The following is a 22033-nucleotide window of genomic DNA, read 5'->3' on the forward strand; positions in this document are numbered from 1 at the left end:
ATGTATCATTTCAGTCAAAAGGGGCGGGATATAGCTCAGACGGTTGAGTGCTCGCTTGAGGTGCTTGCGTCGCAGGGTCAAACCACCCTGGTGGATCCATTCAACTGATTGGGGTTTTTCTCGTTCTAACCAGTGCACCACAACTGATCAAAGGATGTGGTATGTGCTTTCCTGTCTGTAGGAGAGTGCATATAAAAGATTCCTTTGCTGCATTCAGAAAATGTCGCGGGTTTCCTCTGACTATGTGTCAGAAGTACCAAATGTTTGACATCCACAAGCTGATGTTTAATTAATCACTCTCCTCTAGTGGTGTCGTTAATCAAAACAAATTGTGATCACAATATTTGGGGCGGGACGTAGCCCAGCAGTAAAACAATCGGCTGATGCGCGGTTAGTCTTAGATCGATCCCCGCCGGTGGGTCCAGTGGGCTAAATCTCGTTCTAACCAGTGCACCACGACCGGTATATCAAAGCCGTGGTGTGTGCTGTCCTGTTTGTGGGATGGAGCTATTAAAAGAACCCTTTCTACTAATGGAAACACGTAGCGGGTTTACCTCTATAACATTATATCTTTTTAAAAACAAAAACAAACAAAAAAACATAGCCGATGATGAATAAATCAATATGCTCAAGTTGTATCGTTAAACAAAACAAACTTCAATCAAGCTGTTTTTAAGATAATATTTTAGAACAGTAAAGCTGAAACTATTATTTCTTCATTTATTTCACCCTTGGCAAACTTAACCGGCCTCGGTGGCGCAGTGGTTAAGCCATCGAACTACAGGCTGGTAGGTACAGAGTTCGCAGCCCAGTACCGGCTCTAACCCAGAACGAGTTCTTAAGGGCTCAGTGGGTAGGTGTAAGGCCACTACAACCTCTTCTCACTAACCAACTAACAACTAACCCACTGTCCTGGTCAGACAGCCCAGATAGCTGAGGTATGTGCCCAGGATAGCGTGCTTGAACCTTAATTGGATATAAGCATGAACATAAGTTGAAATGAATGAAAATGGCAAACTTATCCGACAGTAGTTGACCTACATTATGTTCTTTTATAGGCCGTTCAGCCTCATTAAAAACTACAGCTATTATATGTACAATAAATAACCTATGAAACCATCGCACCTACCGAAGTAAACAATTCGTTTTTCTCTGCCAGCTGTAGTAGTGCCGAAAGTGTGTATAACAGCAAATACAGTGCCCCCACCCCAATATCTCGAAGAATTCAATATCACGAATATTATAATCTCTATAAGAATTCAGTATCCTGAAGGATTATAATAGCCCGAAGAATTCAGTACCCCAGGAGAATTCAATATCTCGAGGAATCTAATATCTCGAAGAATTCACTATCCTGAAGGTTTATAATATCTCGAAGAATTCAGTATCTCGAAGAATTCAGTATCTCGAAGAATCCAACATTGTACATCAAAGACCATGGTATGTGTTGTTTTGCCTGTGGAAAAGTGCATAAATAAACGATCATTCATTCGCTTATAATTGGAAAAATGTAGCGAGTTTCTGAAGACTATGTATTGAAACTACCAAATGTTTTACATCCAACAGGTGATGATGACTACACATTCTAATATCTCGAATAATTTAATATCTCGAAGGATTCAATATCTCGAAGAATCAAATATATTAAAGCTTGTTGTGTTTAAAAATACCACTAGAGCACATTGGTTTATTAAGCATCAGCAGTTGGATGTCAAACCTTTGGTAATTTTGGCATATAGCCTTAGAGAGGAAACCCGCTATATTTTTTCCATTAGTAGCAAGGAATTTTTTTTTTATGCACCTCCCACAGACAGAAAAGCACATACGACGGACTTTGATATGCCAGTCGTGGTGCACTGGGTAAAGCGGGAACAATAACAGAAGAAACCACAAGAAAAAAAAATACATTTTACCCTATGTAAAATAACAGCGTTGGATCCCTAGAAAGGTGAAAATTAACAACATAGATCGATGTTTACGGGTGTTCATTGAACCTGTTTTTCACCTTTGTCTGAAAGTCTTGGTGACCTTGACTTCTCATTCTTTGGTCATATTTATACACTTACCTTTGTTTGACACCCAATAGCGGATGGTGATTAACGCTAATCTCCATTGATAGACCTTCCACGTTCTGTTGGTGTTACTCTTTGCCTTCTCCCAGCCGTGACCTAGTGCCGGTCCAGCTGTTTTAGATGCATGTGTAGTGTTTGTTTGCTTTGTTGTGTTGTAACCCTTGAGTTGCTTCTCCTCAAACAGTTCTACACGATTAGACTTGTAAATGTGTCTTTCCATAGTTCAGTGAACCATATACCATGGTCATGGTCAAAGGGTTGTACGTGCACAGTTAAGAGCAAGCTGTTGCAGCGCACGCTTGTCATGGGCGCAGTTGTTAACTTCCGTCGGATTCTCCGTCCAGAATAAGAAAGGGTTGTTTTGTTGATGATGTTGGGGTTGGGTTTTTGGGAGAGGTGTTGTGTGTGTGTGTGTGTGTGTGTGGGGGGGGGGGGGGGGGGGGGGGGGGGGGGGGGGGGGGGGGGGGGGGTTGGGAGAATGAATGAATGTTTAACGACACCCCAGCACGAAAGATACACCGGCTACTGGGTGTCAAACTATGGTAATGCAAACAAATAAGGTGATCATCAACATCAATATAAAAATTCAAGATTTAAATATACACACAGTGTAAATAACTGTGCAAAAATACAAATATCACAGACAGATACTGACTTTTACTCAAAACTTCAATTGTATCTCGAAAAAAACAAGTGGATTTGTGCTGTATTGGCCATTATCAAAGAGAATGTTACACTCCTGCACCACGGTGAGGTTACAGCACGCGCGGGGGGGGGGGGGGGGGGGGGGGGGGGTCGCCCGCACTGGCATGTGCAGCTCGACCAGTCGGTAGCGGGCGAGGTTTGGCTGTGGTGCTATTCAATTTGCAAATGTCCCATAGGATTGGTCGAAAAGGAAAAACGTTGTGTAATTTCGTGAGGTATATTCGATGCATATTTCGGATTGAAATTAAATAGGATCTGTTTAATTGATTTGACTTGGTTGGTCAACATAGGTTAGACTGGTATGAGAGTCTATTGTAGGTACTGAAATAGAGAGCAGGCGCCCTCGGTGACGTACGTGTTAAAGGGACATACCCTAGTTTCAACCCGTGAAAATTAACACTAAGTTTATTCAGTCTATAAACCTGTAACACATTTGGATGAAGTTACAACTGAGTGAAACATGAGTCTGTGTCTTTGAAATGGTGAAATACCCTCTAAAAATAGACCAAAACTCGACTCCATAACTGTTACTTCTCAGACGCACGTGCGTCTTTAAAAATATCTAAACAATAATATCTAAGTAAAGCAAGATTTCAGTTATCAAAAAACGGCTCTAATAGTAAAAAATATGCCTTAGTGTTTAAAAACTAGGGTATATCCCTTTAAGTGTTTCTGGACATCCTGGTGTTTGTAGTAATTCTAAAAACGCATGTGCATCAAAGAAGAAACGGATATGGAAAGTTTGTTTGTTTTGTTTAACGACTCCACTAGAGCAGATTGATGTATTAATCATCGGCTACTGGATGTCAAACATTTGGTAATTTTGACATATTATAGTCTTAGAGAGAAAACCCGCTAAATTTTGTCTATTAGTAGCAAGGGATCTTGTTAATACACCATCCCACAGACAGGATAGCACGTACCACAGCCTTTGATATACCAGTCGTGATGCACTGGCTGGAACGAGAAATAGCCCAAAGGGCTCACCGACGGAAATCGGTCCCAGACCAACTGCGCATCAAGCGAGCGCTTTACCACTAGGCTACGTCCCGTCCTGTTTGGTTAATTTACAAACCTGTAACATCTAATAATAATACATGAGTGGCCATTAGATACCATTTATCTCACAACGAGCTGTTTTAACATGTATTTAACGGACACGAATATATTATTCTATTTCTTGCATATCCTCAAAAACCAGGTTTTAAGCGAATTTTAACATCTTTTTCGACTAAAGGTTATTTACAGCCGTTGCACTTGTAGCTGACTTACGCGTCACAGACACATGGATGTCCCGTTAACTATACGTCACAATGCAATATATTTCCATCGTGTAGTTCTTCATTGGATGCATAGCACTAGTGACCTGGTCATCACCTAGGAGCAGCCAGTCGTATGTCTTGAAATTATTAACACACGTACATGTGTTAACAACCATGTGTAACCAAAAATAACGCATGGTGTTGTCAGCAACGGATGTGTAAGAAAACGTTATAATGGACAGGGGCGTAGGCTGGGGGGGGGGGGGGGGGGGGGGGTCGGGGGGTTCGGACGGACACACACACACACACACACACCCGCTGAAGAAAATGGTCCGCTGTCAGTACTAAAACATATAGGTTTATAAATATGGAGTTTCGGATGGTGCAAAAACAAAATAGAAAAACGTCCACTTTGTTCATATTCGAACCCACCCCCCAACCCCCACCCCCCACCCCGCCCCACGTTTGTGATGTTGGGACGAGGAAATAAAATAACCTCTAAAATAGGCTAGATATCGTCTCTATAGCCTTTACTTCTCACACGATCTTGCGTGTTTAGAATCGTAATAGAAATACAGTTTGTGGTGTCACAAACACCAGGATGACCAGAAACATTTTGGATGAACAGACATAGATAAAAATGTTTTTAATAAAATGCAAGTAATGCTTGTAATGTCTAATTTGGATGATCACAAACGTCTCTATTGGTGTTAGGAGGCGTGGCGTAACTCAGTGGTAAAGCGCCTGCCTAATGCGCGATCGATCTAAGATCGATTCCTGTCTGTGGGTCCATTGCGCTATTTCTCGTTCCAGCCAGTGCTCTACAACTGGTGTAACAAAGGCTGTGTTATGTACTATCCTGTCTGTGGGATTGTGCATATAAAAGATCCCTTGCTGCTAATCGAAAAGTGTAGCCCATGAAGTGTCGACCGTGGGTTTCCTCTGTTAATATATGTGTGGTCCTTAACCATATGTCCGACGCCATATAACCGTACATAAAATGTGTTGAGTGCGTCCTATTGGTGTAAAATATGTGATAGTGTGATTAAAAGTTATGAAAGAAATATTTTATTTAACGACGCACTCAACACATTTTATTTACGGTTATATGGCGTCAGACATATGGTTAAGGACCACGCAGATATTAAGAGAGGAAACCGCTGTCGCCACTTCATGGGCTACTCTTTTCGATTAGCAGCAATGGATCTTTTATATGCACCATGCCACAGACAGGATAGTACATACCACGGCCTTTGCTACACCAGTTGTGGAGCACTGGCTGTAGCGAGAAATAGCCCAATGGGTCCACCGACGGGGACCGATCCAGTCACTTTAAGAGGTACAAACATTCTGAGGCGAATCCTAAAAATTACCAAACATTAACCTGATGTCGACGTTTCAGGTCTTTTTACCAAAAGAGTTTTAGTTCTGTGTTCTCTCCTTTTTTCGGGGCGGGATGTAGTCCAGTGGTAAAGCGCTCGCTTGATACGTGGTCGGTTTGGGATCGATCCCCGTCACTGGGCCCATTGGGCTATTTTTCGTTCTAGCCAGTGCACCACGACTGGTACATCAAATACCGTGGTATGTGCTATCCTGTCTTTGGGATGGTGCATATAAAAGATACCTTGCTACTACTAGCAAACTGTATCGGGTTTCCAATATCCGATGATTAATAAATCAATGTGTTCTAGTGGTGTCGTTAAACAGCACTAACTTTAAATTTCTTTTTTTAAAGAGGTACACTCATTTTGAGGCGAATCCTAAAAACTAACAAAAATGAAACAGGGTCTTCTATTCTGGTCTTTTTTTTCGAAAGAGTTTTTTTCTAAAAAAATTCTAAATTTATTTGTATCTATTATTTGTTCATGCGATACTATCTGGGCTCTGGGCTTTGGGCTCTGGGTCTGCACAAACGTTTGTGGTTTATTGTTATGAGAGAAGTCATGTGGAAATTCACGATGGTAATCTGCAGTGTTGTCGTAAACAGCTTTTGCAAAATTGATTTGTTAAGGGGAGACAAAGAGTGTTAGAGAAATGAACATGTGTAATGAGGCACGGCGGTGAATCAAACATAGGTAGTAAATGTTAAGCCAAGGAGAGAGAGAGAGAGAGAGAGAGAGAGAGAGAGAGAGAGAGAGAGAGAGAGAGAGAGAGAGAGAGAGAGAGAGAGAGAGAGAGAGAGAGAAAGAGAGAGAGAAAATTACTATAGTATTAATACAGTGTATATCTGGAGTCATAACAACATAAACACAAAATGAATGAGCTCGCCCTCAATCAGCACACACACACCCTCCCCTCGGTATTTGTTCATCAGCATTCACCACAACCACCACCACCACTCCACACACACCACCACACACATACACACAGAGAGAGACACGCTTGCCCATATACCCCGGTTACGCCATTGTGTAAGAAATGTTAAATATATACCTTTCCATTTCTTTTCTTTATCGATGGGGGTGTTGCTAAACAAATATTCCTTTAAGTTCCATTCCAGATAAGTTTAATAATCGTGTTCAGCCATGTGTGTCGATTTCGATAACCTGAAGCAACTATCCCCAAGGTCAGCCAGCTAATGTCTCGCAAACGTTCGCTAGCTATTTGACTGTTTCTCCACATGACAGACATTTCAGTACACGATGCCGTAACAGGAGTGGGGATAAAGAGGGATGAGGTGCATACCCCCCCCCCCCCACACACCCACCCACCCCTTTTCAGTTCTCCAGTGCCGGTAATATTTGCCTGTCGCCGCATAAAAAATCTATTTTGCAACAGCTGTTTAAGGCAGCACTATCGATTGCTATATCGAATGTCCATGGTTTACCATGAATTCCAACATTCAGACTAGCAGACGTTTTTTTTTCTGCTCTGTTTGGCTGAACGCAGCCCATGTTTTGTGTATGGTTGTTAGTATTGTGTTCCTTGGAGCGTGTCGATCGTCAGACTGGAACTCGCTGGTTTAGGCCAGACTCGCAGCAAATGCATGTTTCATTGGAGCGAGAATCGATGAAAATTGTCAATTATTAATTCAACTGCTGTAGTGGCTTTTGTTTTATTTTCTTGTTTGTTTGTTTGTTTGTTCGTTGGTTGGGTTGGGTTTTTTTTTTTTTGGGGGGGGGGGGGGGTTGTTGTTTTTTTGTTGTTGTTGTGTTTTTTTTGTTTTTTTTTTTTCATGTCATGTCGTGTCATAGGGTTTTACGTGCACATTCAGAGCAAGCTTTTCTTTTCTTTTTTGTGTTGTATTTATAGACCATGTCGACACATACGTTTTCACGAAGGGTACATATCAGTAAATCAAATCTCATAGACGACAGTAGTAACATATGTGGCTAAAACTCCTACCTGCAGCGTACACATCGACATATAAACCACGGACTTGATCCCTTGAAAAGATCCCTTGCTGCTAATCGGAAAGAGTAGCCCATGTAATGGCGACAGCGGGTTTCCTCTCAAAATCTGTGTGGTCCTTAACTATATGTCTGACGCCATATAACCGTAAATAAAATGTGTTGAGTGCGTCGTCAAAAAACAGAGTATTGTTTTTCTTGTAGATGAATGTAATACATAACGCTTTCTATCGAGTCATCAACATTAACTGGAGGTTTACAAGATAACATCTTAGTAATAAAAACAGAATCGGGAAGATTGTGAAGAGCGACACTGAGATCCACTGGCCCGATGGCTAGAAGAGATATCCAGAATTCGTCTCTAATGTCAGATATAAACTGACAGAAAGAAAGAAAGAAATGTTTTATTTAACGACGCACTCAACACATTTTATTTACGGTTATATGGCGTCAGACATATGGTTAAGGACCACACAGATTTTGAGAGGAAACCCGCTGTCGCCACTTCACGGGCTTCTCTTTCCGATTAGCAGCAAGGGATCTTTTATTTGTGTTTCCCACAGGCAGAATAGCACAAACCATGGCCTTTGTTGAACCAGTTATGGATCACTGGTCGGTGCAAGTGGTTTACACCTACCCATTGAGCCTTGCGGAGCCCTCACTCAGAGTTTCGAGACGGTATCTGGATTAAAATTCCCATGGCTCGACTGGGATCCGAACCCAGTACCTACCAGCCTGTTGACCGATGGCCTAACCACGACACCACCGAGGCCGGTCATAAATTGACAGTGACATATAACATGTATTAGCAAATCAGAATATTCTAAGCGACAGAGGGGACACACTCCTTGACATGAAATAGGTCGCAACGAAGCGCATACATTTATTACACGATACCGGCCTCGGTGGCGTCGTGGTTAATCCTGTACTACATAATACCCTCTACCGGCCTCGGTGGCATCGGGTTAGGCCATCGGTCTACAGGCTGGTAGGTACTGGGCTCGAATCCCAGTCGAGGCATGGGATTTTTAATCCAGATATCGACTCCAAACCCTGAGTGAGTGCTCCGCAAGGCTCAGTGGGTAGGTGTAAACCACTTACACCGACCAGTGATCCATAACTGGTTCAACAAAGGCCATGGTTTGTGCTATCCTGCCTGTGGGAAGCGCAAATAAAAGATCCCTTGCTGCTAATCGGAAAGAGTAGCCCATGTAGTGGCGACAGCGGGTTTCCTCTCTCTCTCTCTCTCTATATATATATATCTGTGTGGTTCTTAACCATATGTCTGACGGCATATAACCGTAAATGGAATGTGTTGAGTGCGTCGTTAAATAAAACATTTCTTTCTTCATTACATGATGCGCGTGTTGTTTTAAAAATGGGTTCACACGAGAAATTTGACATGCTTTGTGGATATTTAAATTGGGATGGAGTTGCAGAAAATGGCTGATGTCTGGTGAAGACGAGATTTGCGTTTGTCATTTTAATTCTTCAAAATCAAACACGCTTTTCTTAACAACTCGTTTCCAAATACGTTTCGGTGGAAATGTATATGACATATATGAACTTTATTCGCATTAGGCCTAATGGCCCTTGAGCACATAATATATACATATACACAGATATATAATGTTTGTATACAACGTGTAAATCGTATTGACACATAAATGGGATACGTTAGCGACATGGCGCCCATGAGTATTAACATGATGTTTATAAAATAACTAAATGCAAAATTAAAGATACACATAATATATATATATATAACAAGCGTTCTACTTAGGCATTCACATTCACATGCAGGGAAAACTTAATTGTACAAAATTATGTTTTCTTTTTTCAAAGGCTTTAAAACAATACATAGCTAACTGTCTTACTATTCTTTCATTGTTGCTATTTAACAGTTCTATAAATTTGAACATACTAGGGTTATTGTTATAATATTTGGTATGTAATGTCTGATAGATTTGTACATGGGACAAACAAGTATAAAATGGAATTCATCTTCTATTAAATTACAAGTAGCACATAATTTTACGATTATCCAGTGCAATTGGGTTAGGTTTTGCCCATCTTCCCGTTTCAATGAATAATCTATGAGCAGCAATGCGCAATCTCGTTAATGCAGTTCTATATTTTCCAACAGAAATACTGTCTAAATATGACTTATAAGAAAAAGTATTTGAAAAATGTCTGTATAGTGATGCTCTTGAAGAAAGGTTTAATCGCGAGCACCATCCCTGTATAAACATATCTTTTAATCTTTGCTTTAATAATGATAAAAACACCATCTCATTCCCTACACCCTGATTTGGCCAGACTATAGAAAAGCCAGTATTATTTAACAAATTTCGAACACGCATAGCCCAGTTATTTTTAGTGGGGAACAAAATCATATCACTTATCATCATATCATAACAAAGTTTTGTAAATTTCCTGTTGTCACCTTTTATAATTTTCAACCAGAACTTAATAATTCTATAATGTCTATGCACAATCAAAGGATGTTGACGTCTTATAGAAATCAATCAGATGATTTAAAAGTTGGTATTTACACATACTCTTGTGTATGTCTGCTATAAAACCAAAACGTGTTGTAACACATTTCTTTTTAAAACAGAGCAATGCATTTGTTATATCTTTATATATTATATACTAAGGTCCAACTTGCGGTTCGTAGGAGATGATCCAGAAACTATAACTTGTGATGTGGGTGTTCCACGAAGTAAACATGATTGTTTGTTAATATCATGTTTGTTTGGGTTTTATTGGTTTTCTTACAGATATGTGTACCTGTCACTCAACTATACAACTCAATGGGTAGGTGTAAACCACTTGCACCGACCAGTGATCCATAACTGGTTCAACAAAGGCCATGGTTTGTGCTATCCTGTCTGTGGGAAGCGCAAATAAAAGATCCCTTGCTGCTAATCGGAAAGAGTAGCCCATGAAGTGGCGACAGCGGGTTTCCTCTCAAAATCTGTGTGGTCCTTGACCATATGTCTGACGTCATATAACCGTAAACAAAATGTGTTGAGTGCGTCGTTAAATAAAACATTTCCTTCCTTTCTCAACTGTACAAAGGCTTGGGTCTCTGGCTATTCGTAATTTGTAAGTCACCTTTCTGTGCGATTTATAAATATATAGCTAAGCTATTAATAATTATTATTATTATTTAAAAAATGCTTACCTTTTTCTTTCTTTATTTGTGTTAGCACACCTTGGGGCGAAACGTCCCATTTTAAAGATGAAAGAACCTTGGGCAAAACGAAACCGATGAACTGGTAACAAAGGAAAAACTATTTCGTAGCCTTAGAGCGATCTTACCCGTCTTTCATATGAAAGGTTATGGGATCTATTCTTGTAGACAACACCATGTGTGGTTTGTTTGTTGTTGTTTATTTATTTGTTTGTTTGTTTGTTTTTTTGTTTGTGGGTTTTGTTTGTTGGTTTTTTGTTATTTTTGGGTTGTTGTTGTTTTTGTTTGTTGTTGTGTTTTTTTTGTGGTGTTTTTTTTTGGGGGGGTACCCGCCCCCTCCCCTTCGGCTCCACTTTTTCTTTTTACTTAATCAACTTTACTCAAATGTATTTATTTACTTGTCTGTTTATATAATTATTCATTAATTCATTTATTCATTTATTCATTTATTCGTCCACTCATTACCGTAATCCATTCTGTCATACACTTTTACTCTACTTTCAGGTTTTATCATTGCTATTAGTACCACTGGCGTAGAGGGGTGGTGCCCGTATTGGGGAGGGGGGGGGGGGCAACCCACAGTATGTATGTGCGTACGGCGAGACGTAGCCCAGTAGTAAAGCTCTCGCTTGATGCGCGGTCGGTTTGTGATCGATTCCTGTCGGTGTGCCCATTGGACTATTTCTCGCTCCAGCCAGTGCACCACGACTTGTACATCAAAGACCGTGGTATGTGCTCTCATGTCTATGGGATGGTGCATATATGTTGAGTGCGTGGTTAAATAAACCATTTCCATTTAGTATGTATGAATGTATGCACGTATACATGTATGCACGTATGCATGCGTGCACGTATGTATGTATGCATGTATGTATTGATATATGAATATCTATATAGTGTATGTATGTCGATGTTGACTGTTAAACACATAAATATTAACGCACTAGGGCAGGGGATAATTAAATCCTTTCTGGCCTCACAAATTGTTCCATGCCGTTGCTGGGACTCGAACCTGTGGCACCGAATCGCCCGCAAATTCAAAAAGACACACATTCTTCGTCATTTGAATATCTATTGTCCGAACCAAATTGTTAACAACTACAAAAAATTACTCTCCTACCTTTAAGTTTAATTGCCGTTAGATTTCCTCCAAAGTTTGTCCAGACACAAATCGCAAAAAAAACACTACAAATATATATAGATTCCACACACGAGACTGCAACGATGTCGCCGATATTGTCTTTGCTGAGATTGCACAGGGAAAAATACATGCAGTTTTCTGACGTCTGCCATGTTGCTTGTTTATGGAATACTCTTCAAGAGGGGTGAAAGCCTCCAAAGTATGTGACACAATTAATATGAAATCGATGATCTCTAGTGGTATCATTAAAATAATAATAATAAAAAATAATAATATGACGTCATCACGTTTGCTTTTATATCATAACATGTTATGACGTTGTTAGATTAAGTCCTATCCTTTCACCCCTCTTGAAGAATATTCAATAAAAAGTCAAAATGGCAGCTGATACAAAATCACATGCTTTTTTCCCTATGCGCTCTCAGCGAAGTCGATATAGGTGACATGGTTATCATCTGGTATGTGGAATCTGTGTCATTGTAATGGTTTTTTCAAGATTTGTGTCTGGACAAACTTTGGAGGAAATCTAACAGCAATTAAAGGTAGGAGAGTAATTTTTCGTAGTTGTTAACAATTTGGTTCGGACAATAGTAATGGCGGACTGGAATTAAAGTTGCGTGTACAGTTTACAAAAACACGTTGTATTAAGCTTGGGCTTATATGATAAAGAGATTATTACCATCGTGTATTTCTGTATCGTCAACATTATATATTAGGAATATACAATGTTTATTCCTAATATATATTGACGATACCGAAAAACTCTCGTAATAACAATATAGTATGAGCCGTCACACGCGACAACCTACAACTTGGCATGACGTCAGAAACTGAGTTCAAAGTTTGACATCATATGTACACGCGGAAGTAAAAGTTGACATGCTGTCTGCGTTGTTTGTTTTGAAGAATTTAGAAGATGACATCTTCTTTACATGAAGATCAGTTTGAAGTAAACATATATCTGTATGTACAATAGTGTTTGGTGACTATTTTGTATTTTGTACCTGAGAACATCGGTCGAGATCGTTAGCGATACCATCAGCACTTTGATACACATTTACAAGTATAGGGAGAAGTCCTATATATCGATATGGTATGCAAGTATTATACGTTTTTATAAAGTACATGATTATACATAACATAAAGTTCAACAACATTTCCAGAAGTTAAATGCAATATTCATAAGTTAGACCAAAGATCAAATTAGGATCGTATCGGGTTGCATGGGTCTACCACACGGTTAGGCCTACCCGTTCTGTTGATTACAATCAACACCACTATTTCTACTCCTATTTCTATTTATAATCTAAATACTGAAAACTAAATCATTTCCTACACACACAAAAAAAAAAATATATATATTTGTAACAATACTACATTTTTGGTTATTTATTTTACCATCGTTTGCAAACAAATTTACTGTCGTCTGCACACACATTGCGGTACGGTAACAGAAACGTTTCATTTATATACCTTTATTATACGTCATGATGTCATTGCATAAGCTTGCCTAGAGATTAACATGCGGAGATAAAGTAGATCAATTCTTGAAAGGTTGTTTCTCCCTCAACCAATTTTATTATTATTATTGTTGTTGTTGTTGTGTGTGTGTATGTGCGTGCGTGTATGTGCGTGCGTGCGTGCGTGTGTGTGATAATTATTAAATTATTATAATATCTGTTCACTTTACTATAGAAGGAGTTGGTTTTCTTTCCTTACAGATGTATATTTTAATTTTACAAGAGCCTGAAGTAGGCCTACTCTTTGAGGCACATTTTGGAATTCAAAATAGAACACCAAGACTAAGAACAGTGGAAACGGAAGAAACAGTATCTGTATTAGATGATGAGCGAGACGTAGTCCAGTGGTAAAGCGCCCACCTGATGCGCGGTAGGTCTGGGATCGATCTCCGTCGGTGGAGGCATTGGACTATTTCTCGTCCCATCCAGTGCACAACGACTGGCATATCAAAGGCCGAGGTATGTGCTATCCTGTCTGTGGGATGGTGCATATAAAACATCTGTTGCTACTAACAGAAAATGTAGCGGGTTTCCTCTGTAAGACTATAGGTCAATATTACCAAATGTTTGACATCCGATAGCCAATGATTAATAAATCAATGTTCTCTAACTTTAACTTTAACTGTATTGGATGAATATGATAAATACAGTCCAGCAGATGTTGACAATAATACTGAACATAAACTCAAACACTTATCTGATGATAACACCAGTGAGCAAAATGACACTAAACCTGATCCAATTAGCACAAGTTACAGAAAGGAAAGAAATGTTTTATTTAACGACGCCCTCAACACATTTTATTTACGGTTATATGGCGGCAGACATATGGTTAAGGACCACACAGATTTTGAGAGGAAACCCGCTGTCGCCACTACATGGGCTACTCTTTCCGATTAGCAGCAAGGGATCTTTTATTTGCGCTTCCCACAGGCATCCAGCACAAACCATGGCCTTTGTTGAACCAGTTATGGATCACTGGTCGGTGCAAGTGCTTTACACCTACCCATTGAGCCTTGCGGAGCACTCACTCAGGGTTTGGAGTCGGTATCTGGATTAAAAATCCCATGCCTCGACTGGGATCCGAACCCAGTACCTACCAGCCTGTAGACCGATGGCCTAACCACGACGCCACCGAGGCCGGTCAAGTTACAGAAAAGATGCAGTGGATTGTCTTTGTTTGAAAATCAAATTTATGGCCATATTTTGAAGTTGAGGGAAATGGAAAAAGAGCAGAAGGAAATGTAGGCCGTAGGTGTAGGCTATATAGAAACCAAGGAGACAGTCAGAGCAGCACTTATTACCAGAATAGCGCCCCCTGTATAGAAAGAAAGAAAGAAAGAATGAATGAATGAATGAATGAATGAATGAATGAATGAATCGTTGTCTTAAGACTTCGTCATTGAGGATACCTTTTGTGACACACAATAGCCGGGGGCGGGACGTAGCCCAGTGGTAAAACGCCCGCTCGATGTGCGGTCGGTCTGGGATCGATCCCCGTCGATGGTCCCATTAGGGTATTTCTCGCTCCAGCCAGTGCACCGCGACTGGTATATCAAAGGCCGTGGTATGTGTTATCCTGTCAGTGGGATGGTGATGGTGCATATAAAAGATCCCTTGCTACTAATCGAAAAAAAAGAGTAGCCCATGAAGTGGCGACAGCGGGTATCCTCTCCCAATATCTGTGCGGTCCTTAACCATATGTTCGACGCCATATAACCGTACATAAAATGTGTTGAGTGTGTTGGTAAATAAAACATTTCCCTTTTACCTTCCCAATAGCAGATGTGTATTTTTGTGCTGGGGTGTCATTAAACATTCATTCGTTCGTTCATTCATTCATTCATTCATTCATTCATTCATTCATTCATTCATTCATTCATTCATTTCGTTCGTTCATTCATTCTTTCGTCATCGAGGAAATCAGTCCTCCGAGGGGCGGGATTTAGTTCAGTCGGTTGAGTGCTCGCTTGAGGTTCTTGCGTCGCAGGATCGAACCACCTCGATGCATCCATTCAACTAATTGGATTTTTTTCTCGTTCCAACTAGAGCATCACAACTGGTCAAAGGCCGTGGTATGTGTTTTCCTGTCTGTGGGGAAAGTGCATATGAAAGATCCCTTGCTGCATGAGGGAAAACGTAGCGGATTTCCTCTGATGACTACGTGTTAGAATTACCAAATGTTTAACATCCAGTAGCCGATGATTAATTAATCAATCTGCTCTAGTAATGTCGTTAAACAAAACAAACTTTTTTTTCTTCAATCCAATGTCTACATCAATGAGAGATTTTGTCAGCCAAGGTCGCGGCATCAGGATCCTCCATACTGGAAAATAAGAGGGGTGTCTCGGTAATAGAGGGGGTTACTAAAAGGGAGTCCTTTTGGTTGTTTGTGTGTGTGCAATATTGAGTTTATGTAATGGAATTAAAACAAACCCTCATTAGATCTAGGATAGAAATCTTTTCCAATTAGACACTGAATTTCATGTACTTTCTCGATCCCAGTCGGTGTTCCCATTGGAATATTTTTAGTTCCAGCCAGTGCACCACGACTGGTATATCAAAGGCCGTGGTACGTACTATCCTGTCTGTGGGATGGTGCATATAAAAGATCCCTAGCTGCTAATCGAAAGGAGTTGCCTATGAAGTGGTGACAGCGGGTTTCCTCTGTCAATATCTGTATGGTCCTTAACCATATGTCTGACGCTATATAACCGTAAAAAAAAAATGTGTTGAGTGTGTCGTTAAATAAAACATTTCTTTCTATATAACCCTAAATAAAAATGTGTTGAGTGCGTTTTTAAATAAAGCATTTCCTTCCTTCATGTTATTTCAGAAATTTTAAACAGTTCTTTTACTATAATTTAAATATTTATCAGATTTCAGGGTACCTAATTTTACACAACCCTCTTGCACAAACCCTTCTGGAAGTTCTTTCAAACGTTCTGGACAAGGATTCACGGAGGCTCATGCTTTAAAGACTTTTGCATTTGTAATTGACTGGTCTAATGTAAGGACGCTGTGGTATGCGACACTTTTTCCATTGAGATTTCATTCGTTTCATCTTAGGGGCGAGACGTAGCCCAGTAGCAAAGCGTTCGCTTGACGCGCGGTCGGTCTGGGATCGATCCCGTCAGTGGGCTCATTGGGCTATGTCTCGTCCCAGCCAGTGCACCACGACTGGTACACCAAGGGCCGTGGTGTGTGCTGTCTTGGCTTTGGGATGGTGCGTGCATATAAAAGATCTCTTGCTTGTAATCGAAAAGAGTAGCCCATGAAGTGGCGACAGCGGATTTCCTCTCTCGATATCTCTGTGGTTCTTAACCATATATCCGCAGGGCCGTAGCTAGCGGGCGGGGGGAGGGGGGGAGCAAGGAGGGCAGTTGCCCCCCCCCCCCCCCCGAAAAAAATCCGGAAAGCATTATAGAAACTTAAAGAAAATTCTCTTCTTAACTGTTTAAGGAGAGGAGTTTTAGACTATTAATTACTCAGTTGCCCAGGACACACACCTCAGCTATCTGGACTGTCTGTCCAGGACACACACCTCAGCTATCTGGACTGTCTGTCCAGGACAGTGGGTTAGTGGTTAGTGAGAGAGAAGAGGGTGTTGTAGTCTTACACCTACCCAATGAGTCGCGGTTAGGCCATCGGTCTACAGGCTGGTAGGTACTGGGTTCGGATCCCAGTCGAGGCATGGGATTTTTAATCCAGATACAGACTCCAAACCCTGAGTGAGTGCTCCGCAAGGCTCAGTGGGTAGATGTAAACCACTTGCACCGACCAGTGATTCATAACTGGTTCAACAAAGGCCATGGTTTGTGCTATCCTGCCTGTGGGAAGCGCAAATAAAAGATCCGTTTCTGCTAATCGGAAAGAGTAGCCCATGTAGTGGTGACAGCGGGTTTCCTCTCAAAATCTGTGTGGGCCTTAACCATATGTCTGACGTCATATAACCGTAAATAAAATGTGTTGAGTGCGTCGTTAAATAAAACATTTCTGTCTTTTTCTCTCTTTTTTTTTCGGTCTTGTCACAAAATAAAACAACTAAATCTTGATTCACTGATGTGTCATTTTATTAAGTTATAGAAAATGTACATGAACTTCATAGATTCTAATAATTGAGAATTGGTATTCGTAATATATCGCAATTCATGTTCCTGTATCGCATTATATCGCAATTCATGTTCCTGTATCGCATTATATCGCAATTCATGTTCCTGTATCGCATTATATCGCAATTCAGGTTCCTGTATCGCATTATATCGCAATTTAGGTTCCTGTATCGCATTATATCGCAATTCAGGTTCCTGTATCGCAATATATCGCAATACGTAAATGTTGGCATCACCAAAATACATGTATGTACTATAGTCTTGACCGTGGATAACGGATAATAATAATAATAATAATAATAATAATAATAATAATTACAATAACAAAAAAAAATTTTTTTTAAAAACTAGAAATATATAAAGTAGTTATATATTTATTTATTTTTATTTTTATTTTTATTTTTACCTTTATTTTTTTATTATTTTTTTATTTTTTATTATTATTGAAAACTATTATGTCTGGAATAAGGGCGAACTTGGTTTTACTCCACCACAGTGTGCACCAGTCTGTTAAGCGTGTATTAAAATTGTCATAATAATTTGCATGGCAAACTCACTTATAAAAATAATATGGGTAAAACGTCATCGTGGCCAACGACAGATGTAATGGCGTGCCGTCTACTGGGATTTCGAGATCCTCGGGCGAGAGCGCCGTCAGCGGGAACTCGGATAGGCAGTCACTTCCGTACCACCAGGAGGCGCTCTTAGTCGTGGCGCAGGCGCAGTTCGGGTCAGCCGGTGCACAAAAGCGGCGAGGTCGGTCGTTCTGGAAGATTTCCTTTCCTCGTTTGCGGTTAGGATTCTTAGCATTGTCAAATTTGTCCATATAGATATTGTAGTTTAAGGCGAAACCAGAATTTTCATCTCCAATGGAGAAGTTGGTGTAATTTGCTGTCAAGGAAACTGGGTCGGTCATACCAATGAAATGATACTGAAGGAAAGTCTCCATGATGTAAAAGCCTTGACGAAGAATCGCCCACAGCTGCTCCAAGCCAATGAAATAGTCACAATTTTCTGGGGTACCATGCGTCTTTCTGAAATGATGGCGGTGGCGGCGGCATTAGTGTACATTTTAGCTGGCAATGATAGTACTGATGATAATGATGATGATGATGATGGTGATAGTTGTGGTGGTGGTGGTAGTGGAGGTAGTGGTGGTGGTGGTAGTGGAGGTAGTGGTGGTGGTGGTGGTAGTGGTCGTGGTGGTAGTGGTGGTAGTGGTTGTGGTGTTGGTGGTGAAGGTGGTGGTGGTGGTGGTAGTAGTGGTGGTGGTGGTGGTAGTAGTGGTGGTGGTGTGGTGGTGGTGTGGGGGTGGAGGAGGTGGTGACAGCAGTGTAAATGCAGTTGACGACGCTAGTACTGATATGAAGATGGTGATGATGATGATGATGATGATGATGATGGTGGTAATGATAATGCTAATGATGGTGGTGATGATGATGGTGGTAATGATGATGGTAACTGAGCTTAATCCCGCCCCCAAAGTCTATGAATGTCATGGGTAGGATGACTCAAAGTATATGAGGATTAGGATGAACCAATGTCTATGAGGATTAGGATGAATCAAAGTCTATGAGGATTTGGATGAATCAATGTCTATGAGGATTTGGATGAATCAAAGTATATGAGGGTCAGGATGAATCAATGTCTGAGGATTAGGATGGATCAATGTATGAGGATTAGGATGAATCAAAGTCTATTAGGGTTAGGATGAATCAAAGTATATGAGAATTAGGATGAATCATCGTCTATGAGGATTAGGATGAATCAATGTATATGAGGATTAGGATGAATCATCGTCTATGAGGATTTGGATGAATCAATGTCTGAGATTTAGGATGAATCAATGTCTGAGGATTAGGATGAATTAATGTCTGAGGATTAGGATGAATCAAAGTATATGAGGGTTGGGATGAATCAAAGTCTATGAGAATTAGGATGAATCATCGTCTATGAGGATTAGGGTAAATCAATGTCTATGAGGATTAGGATGAATCATCGTCTATGAGGATTAGGATGAATCATCGTCTATGAGGATTTGGATGAATCAATGTCTGAGATTTAGGATGAATCAATGTCTGAGGATTAGGATGAATTAATGTCTGAGGATTAGGATGAATCAAAGTATATGAGGGTTGGGATGAATCAAAGTCTATGAGAATTAGGATGAATCATCGTCTATGAGGATTAGGGTAAATCAATGTCTATGAGGATTAGGATGAATCATCGTCTATGAGGATTTGGATGAATCAATGTCTCTGATGATTAGGATGAATCATCGTCTATGAGGATTAGGATGAATCAAAGTATATGAGACTTAGGATGAATCAAAGTCTATGGGGCTTAGGTGAATCAAAGTCTATGAGGATTAGGATGAATCAATGTATATGAGGCTCAGAATGAATCAATGTATATGAGGCTCAGAATGAATCAAAGTCTATGAGGATTAGGATGAATCAAAGTCTATGAGGATTAGGATCAAGCAAAGTCTATGACGCTCAGGGTGACTGAACGACTATGCGAGTGAGCATGAATCAATGTATATGGTGGTGGGGGGAGGTTGTGTGTGGTGGGATCGGAGGAGGTAGCTATGAGAAAAGAATGAACAGTGAATGATAAGAAAATAGTAATACGAAGAAATCCACTCACTTGTAGTACTCGATGTTGCCTCCTGGTGTAAAGCGTTGGCAGGCAGTATTTGCTGAGTATTTTGATCTGCGAAGGATATACGTTAAGCCGTAGTTGCAGTAAACTTGAAAAGAACGTGGGTATTTTAAAGGTTGAATTGTCAGCCAACCCTGCAGTCCTCCCTCGGTGCAGTCTGAAAGATAAGCGACAGTTTGAAACACATAGTATGTACCACCAGGGTGGAGCTTTGATTGAAAACAGATTGTATTACATTCCTATTCAATCTTACTAAAGTGATATAGACATTTCCAAACCGTGTGATTAATTTATCTTGTATCACACGTATGTAAGATCTGGACCGGAACTTGTAAAATTGGGGAATTCCTTTTTTTTTCTTTTTTTTTCTTACTGGAGTTAGCGCCTTTTTTATTACTGACGTCAGATCTGATTTACAAATTACGTCACATCGTATTTGATACATTACACAAGACTGCCGCAGAGTATGATCCTTAACGTTAAGTAAATCCACGAAAGGAGGATTGATTAATAGATTTAAGAAAGTGTAATCATGACATTAAATTAAAAAACGTTTTTGGTAAAACAAAAAAACAAACAAGCATTAAAAGAAGGTATGTAATAAATACAGAACTTCACCTACGTTGTTTTCGCACTCGTTTATTTTGCGCAAGAACACACCACTCCACCGCTACGCAGTTTCGTGGTACATATTACTGAGCAAAATAAACTCGTGCAATAAATAGGAAGCGATGTGACAACATATGTGAAGTTCTGTACATTTATTGTATAAACAACAAAGGGATTGGACACAAGTTTGCCAACTTACTAGGCCCTCTCCGACATACATACAATATAATGGCGACAATTACTTAATTATAATATAATAGTAATATATTTTAATAACAACCAAATTGAGGAAAAGAGGGTATTAAAAAAGAAAGAAATGTTTTATTTAACGACGCACTCAACACATTTTATTTACGGTTATATGGCGTCAGACATATGATTAAGGACCACACAGATTTTGAGAGGAAACCCGCTGTCGCCACTACATGGGCTACTCTTTCCGATTAGCAGCAACGGATCTTTTATTTGCGCTTCCCACAGGCAGGATAGCACAAACCATGGCCTTTGTTCAACCAGTTATGGATCACTGGTCGGTGCAAGTGGTTTACACCTACCCATTGAGTCTTGCGGAGTACTCACTCAGGATTTGGAGTCAGTATCTGGATTGAAAATCCCATGCCTCGACTGGGATCTGAACCCAGTACCTACCAGCCTGTAGACCGATGACCTAACCACGATGCCACCGAGGCCGGTAGAGGGTATTATGTAGTACAGGATTTTGAAAGAAACTAGAAAAGAAACCTGTCTAGTCAAACCATTAGACTATTTAAATCAAAACGATGTGTTTGTTTGATAAACATTTTAACACAAATACGATACAGATATACTCGCGATCACTTAAAGTATTTCGACCATATAAAAGCCGTTGTAAATTTATTGGTTGTACATGTTGTAACGAGTTATAAAGAACCTGCTTATGGTGCTCATATTTGTTTTACAATGAAACAAAAGTGACTAGTTTTCTGTATAACATCCACAGTTACACGAAGGATCTGTTGTATAGGCCCACACCTGTAAAGATCAACATTAAAGGCACTGCATCCATGTCGTAGTCACGTGTGGAATATATATATACGTGACTACACTGTTTTTGTTTTGTTTTGTTTTGTTTTTGTTTTTGTTTTTTGGGGGGGTGTTTGGGGGGTTTGGGGTGGGGTGGGGGAAGAGGTGGGGTTTTTTGGGAGGGTGGGTCGAATCTTTGTTGCTAGGGAACTACCAATAAGTTTGTCTTTCTGAATAAACTGTCAAAATATGACATAAGCCCCCCACTAACGTTACACTGTTGACCGCACCTTAACTCGTTTCACACACGAGTTTCTTGCCAGTTTACGTGGTATTAACATTAGATCATCATCTTATTGATTAGATTAAGCAAACCATGTAGCGTTGCCAATTTGCC

General features: G+C 40.2%; 1 protein-coding gene across 1 annotated transcript; it reads right to left on the minus strand.

Moving 5' to 3' along the window:
• Nucleotides 1–17803: 17803 nt before the first annotated feature.
• LOC121368089 lies at nt 17804–20325 on the minus strand. The gene is made up of 2 exons (XM_041492639.1): nt 20011–20325; nt 17804–18395 (listed from the first exon to the last, which is right to left on the minus strand). The coding sequence occupies exon 2, from the start codon at nt 18308–18310 to the stop codon at nt 17915–17917; it is 396 nt and encodes a 131-aa protein (XP_041348573.1). The 5' UTR covers nt 18311–18395; nt 20011–20325; the 3' UTR covers nt 17804–17914.
• Between the last annotated feature and the right edge of the window lie 1708 nt (nt 20326–22033).

Source organism: Gigantopelta aegis, chromosome 1, assembly GCF_016097555.1.
Source record: "Gigantopelta aegis isolate Gae_Host chromosome 1, Gae_host_genome, whole genome shotgun sequence".
Lineage (NCBI taxonomy): Eukaryota > Metazoa > Mollusca > Gastropoda > Neomphalida > Peltospiridae > Gigantopelta > Gigantopelta aegis.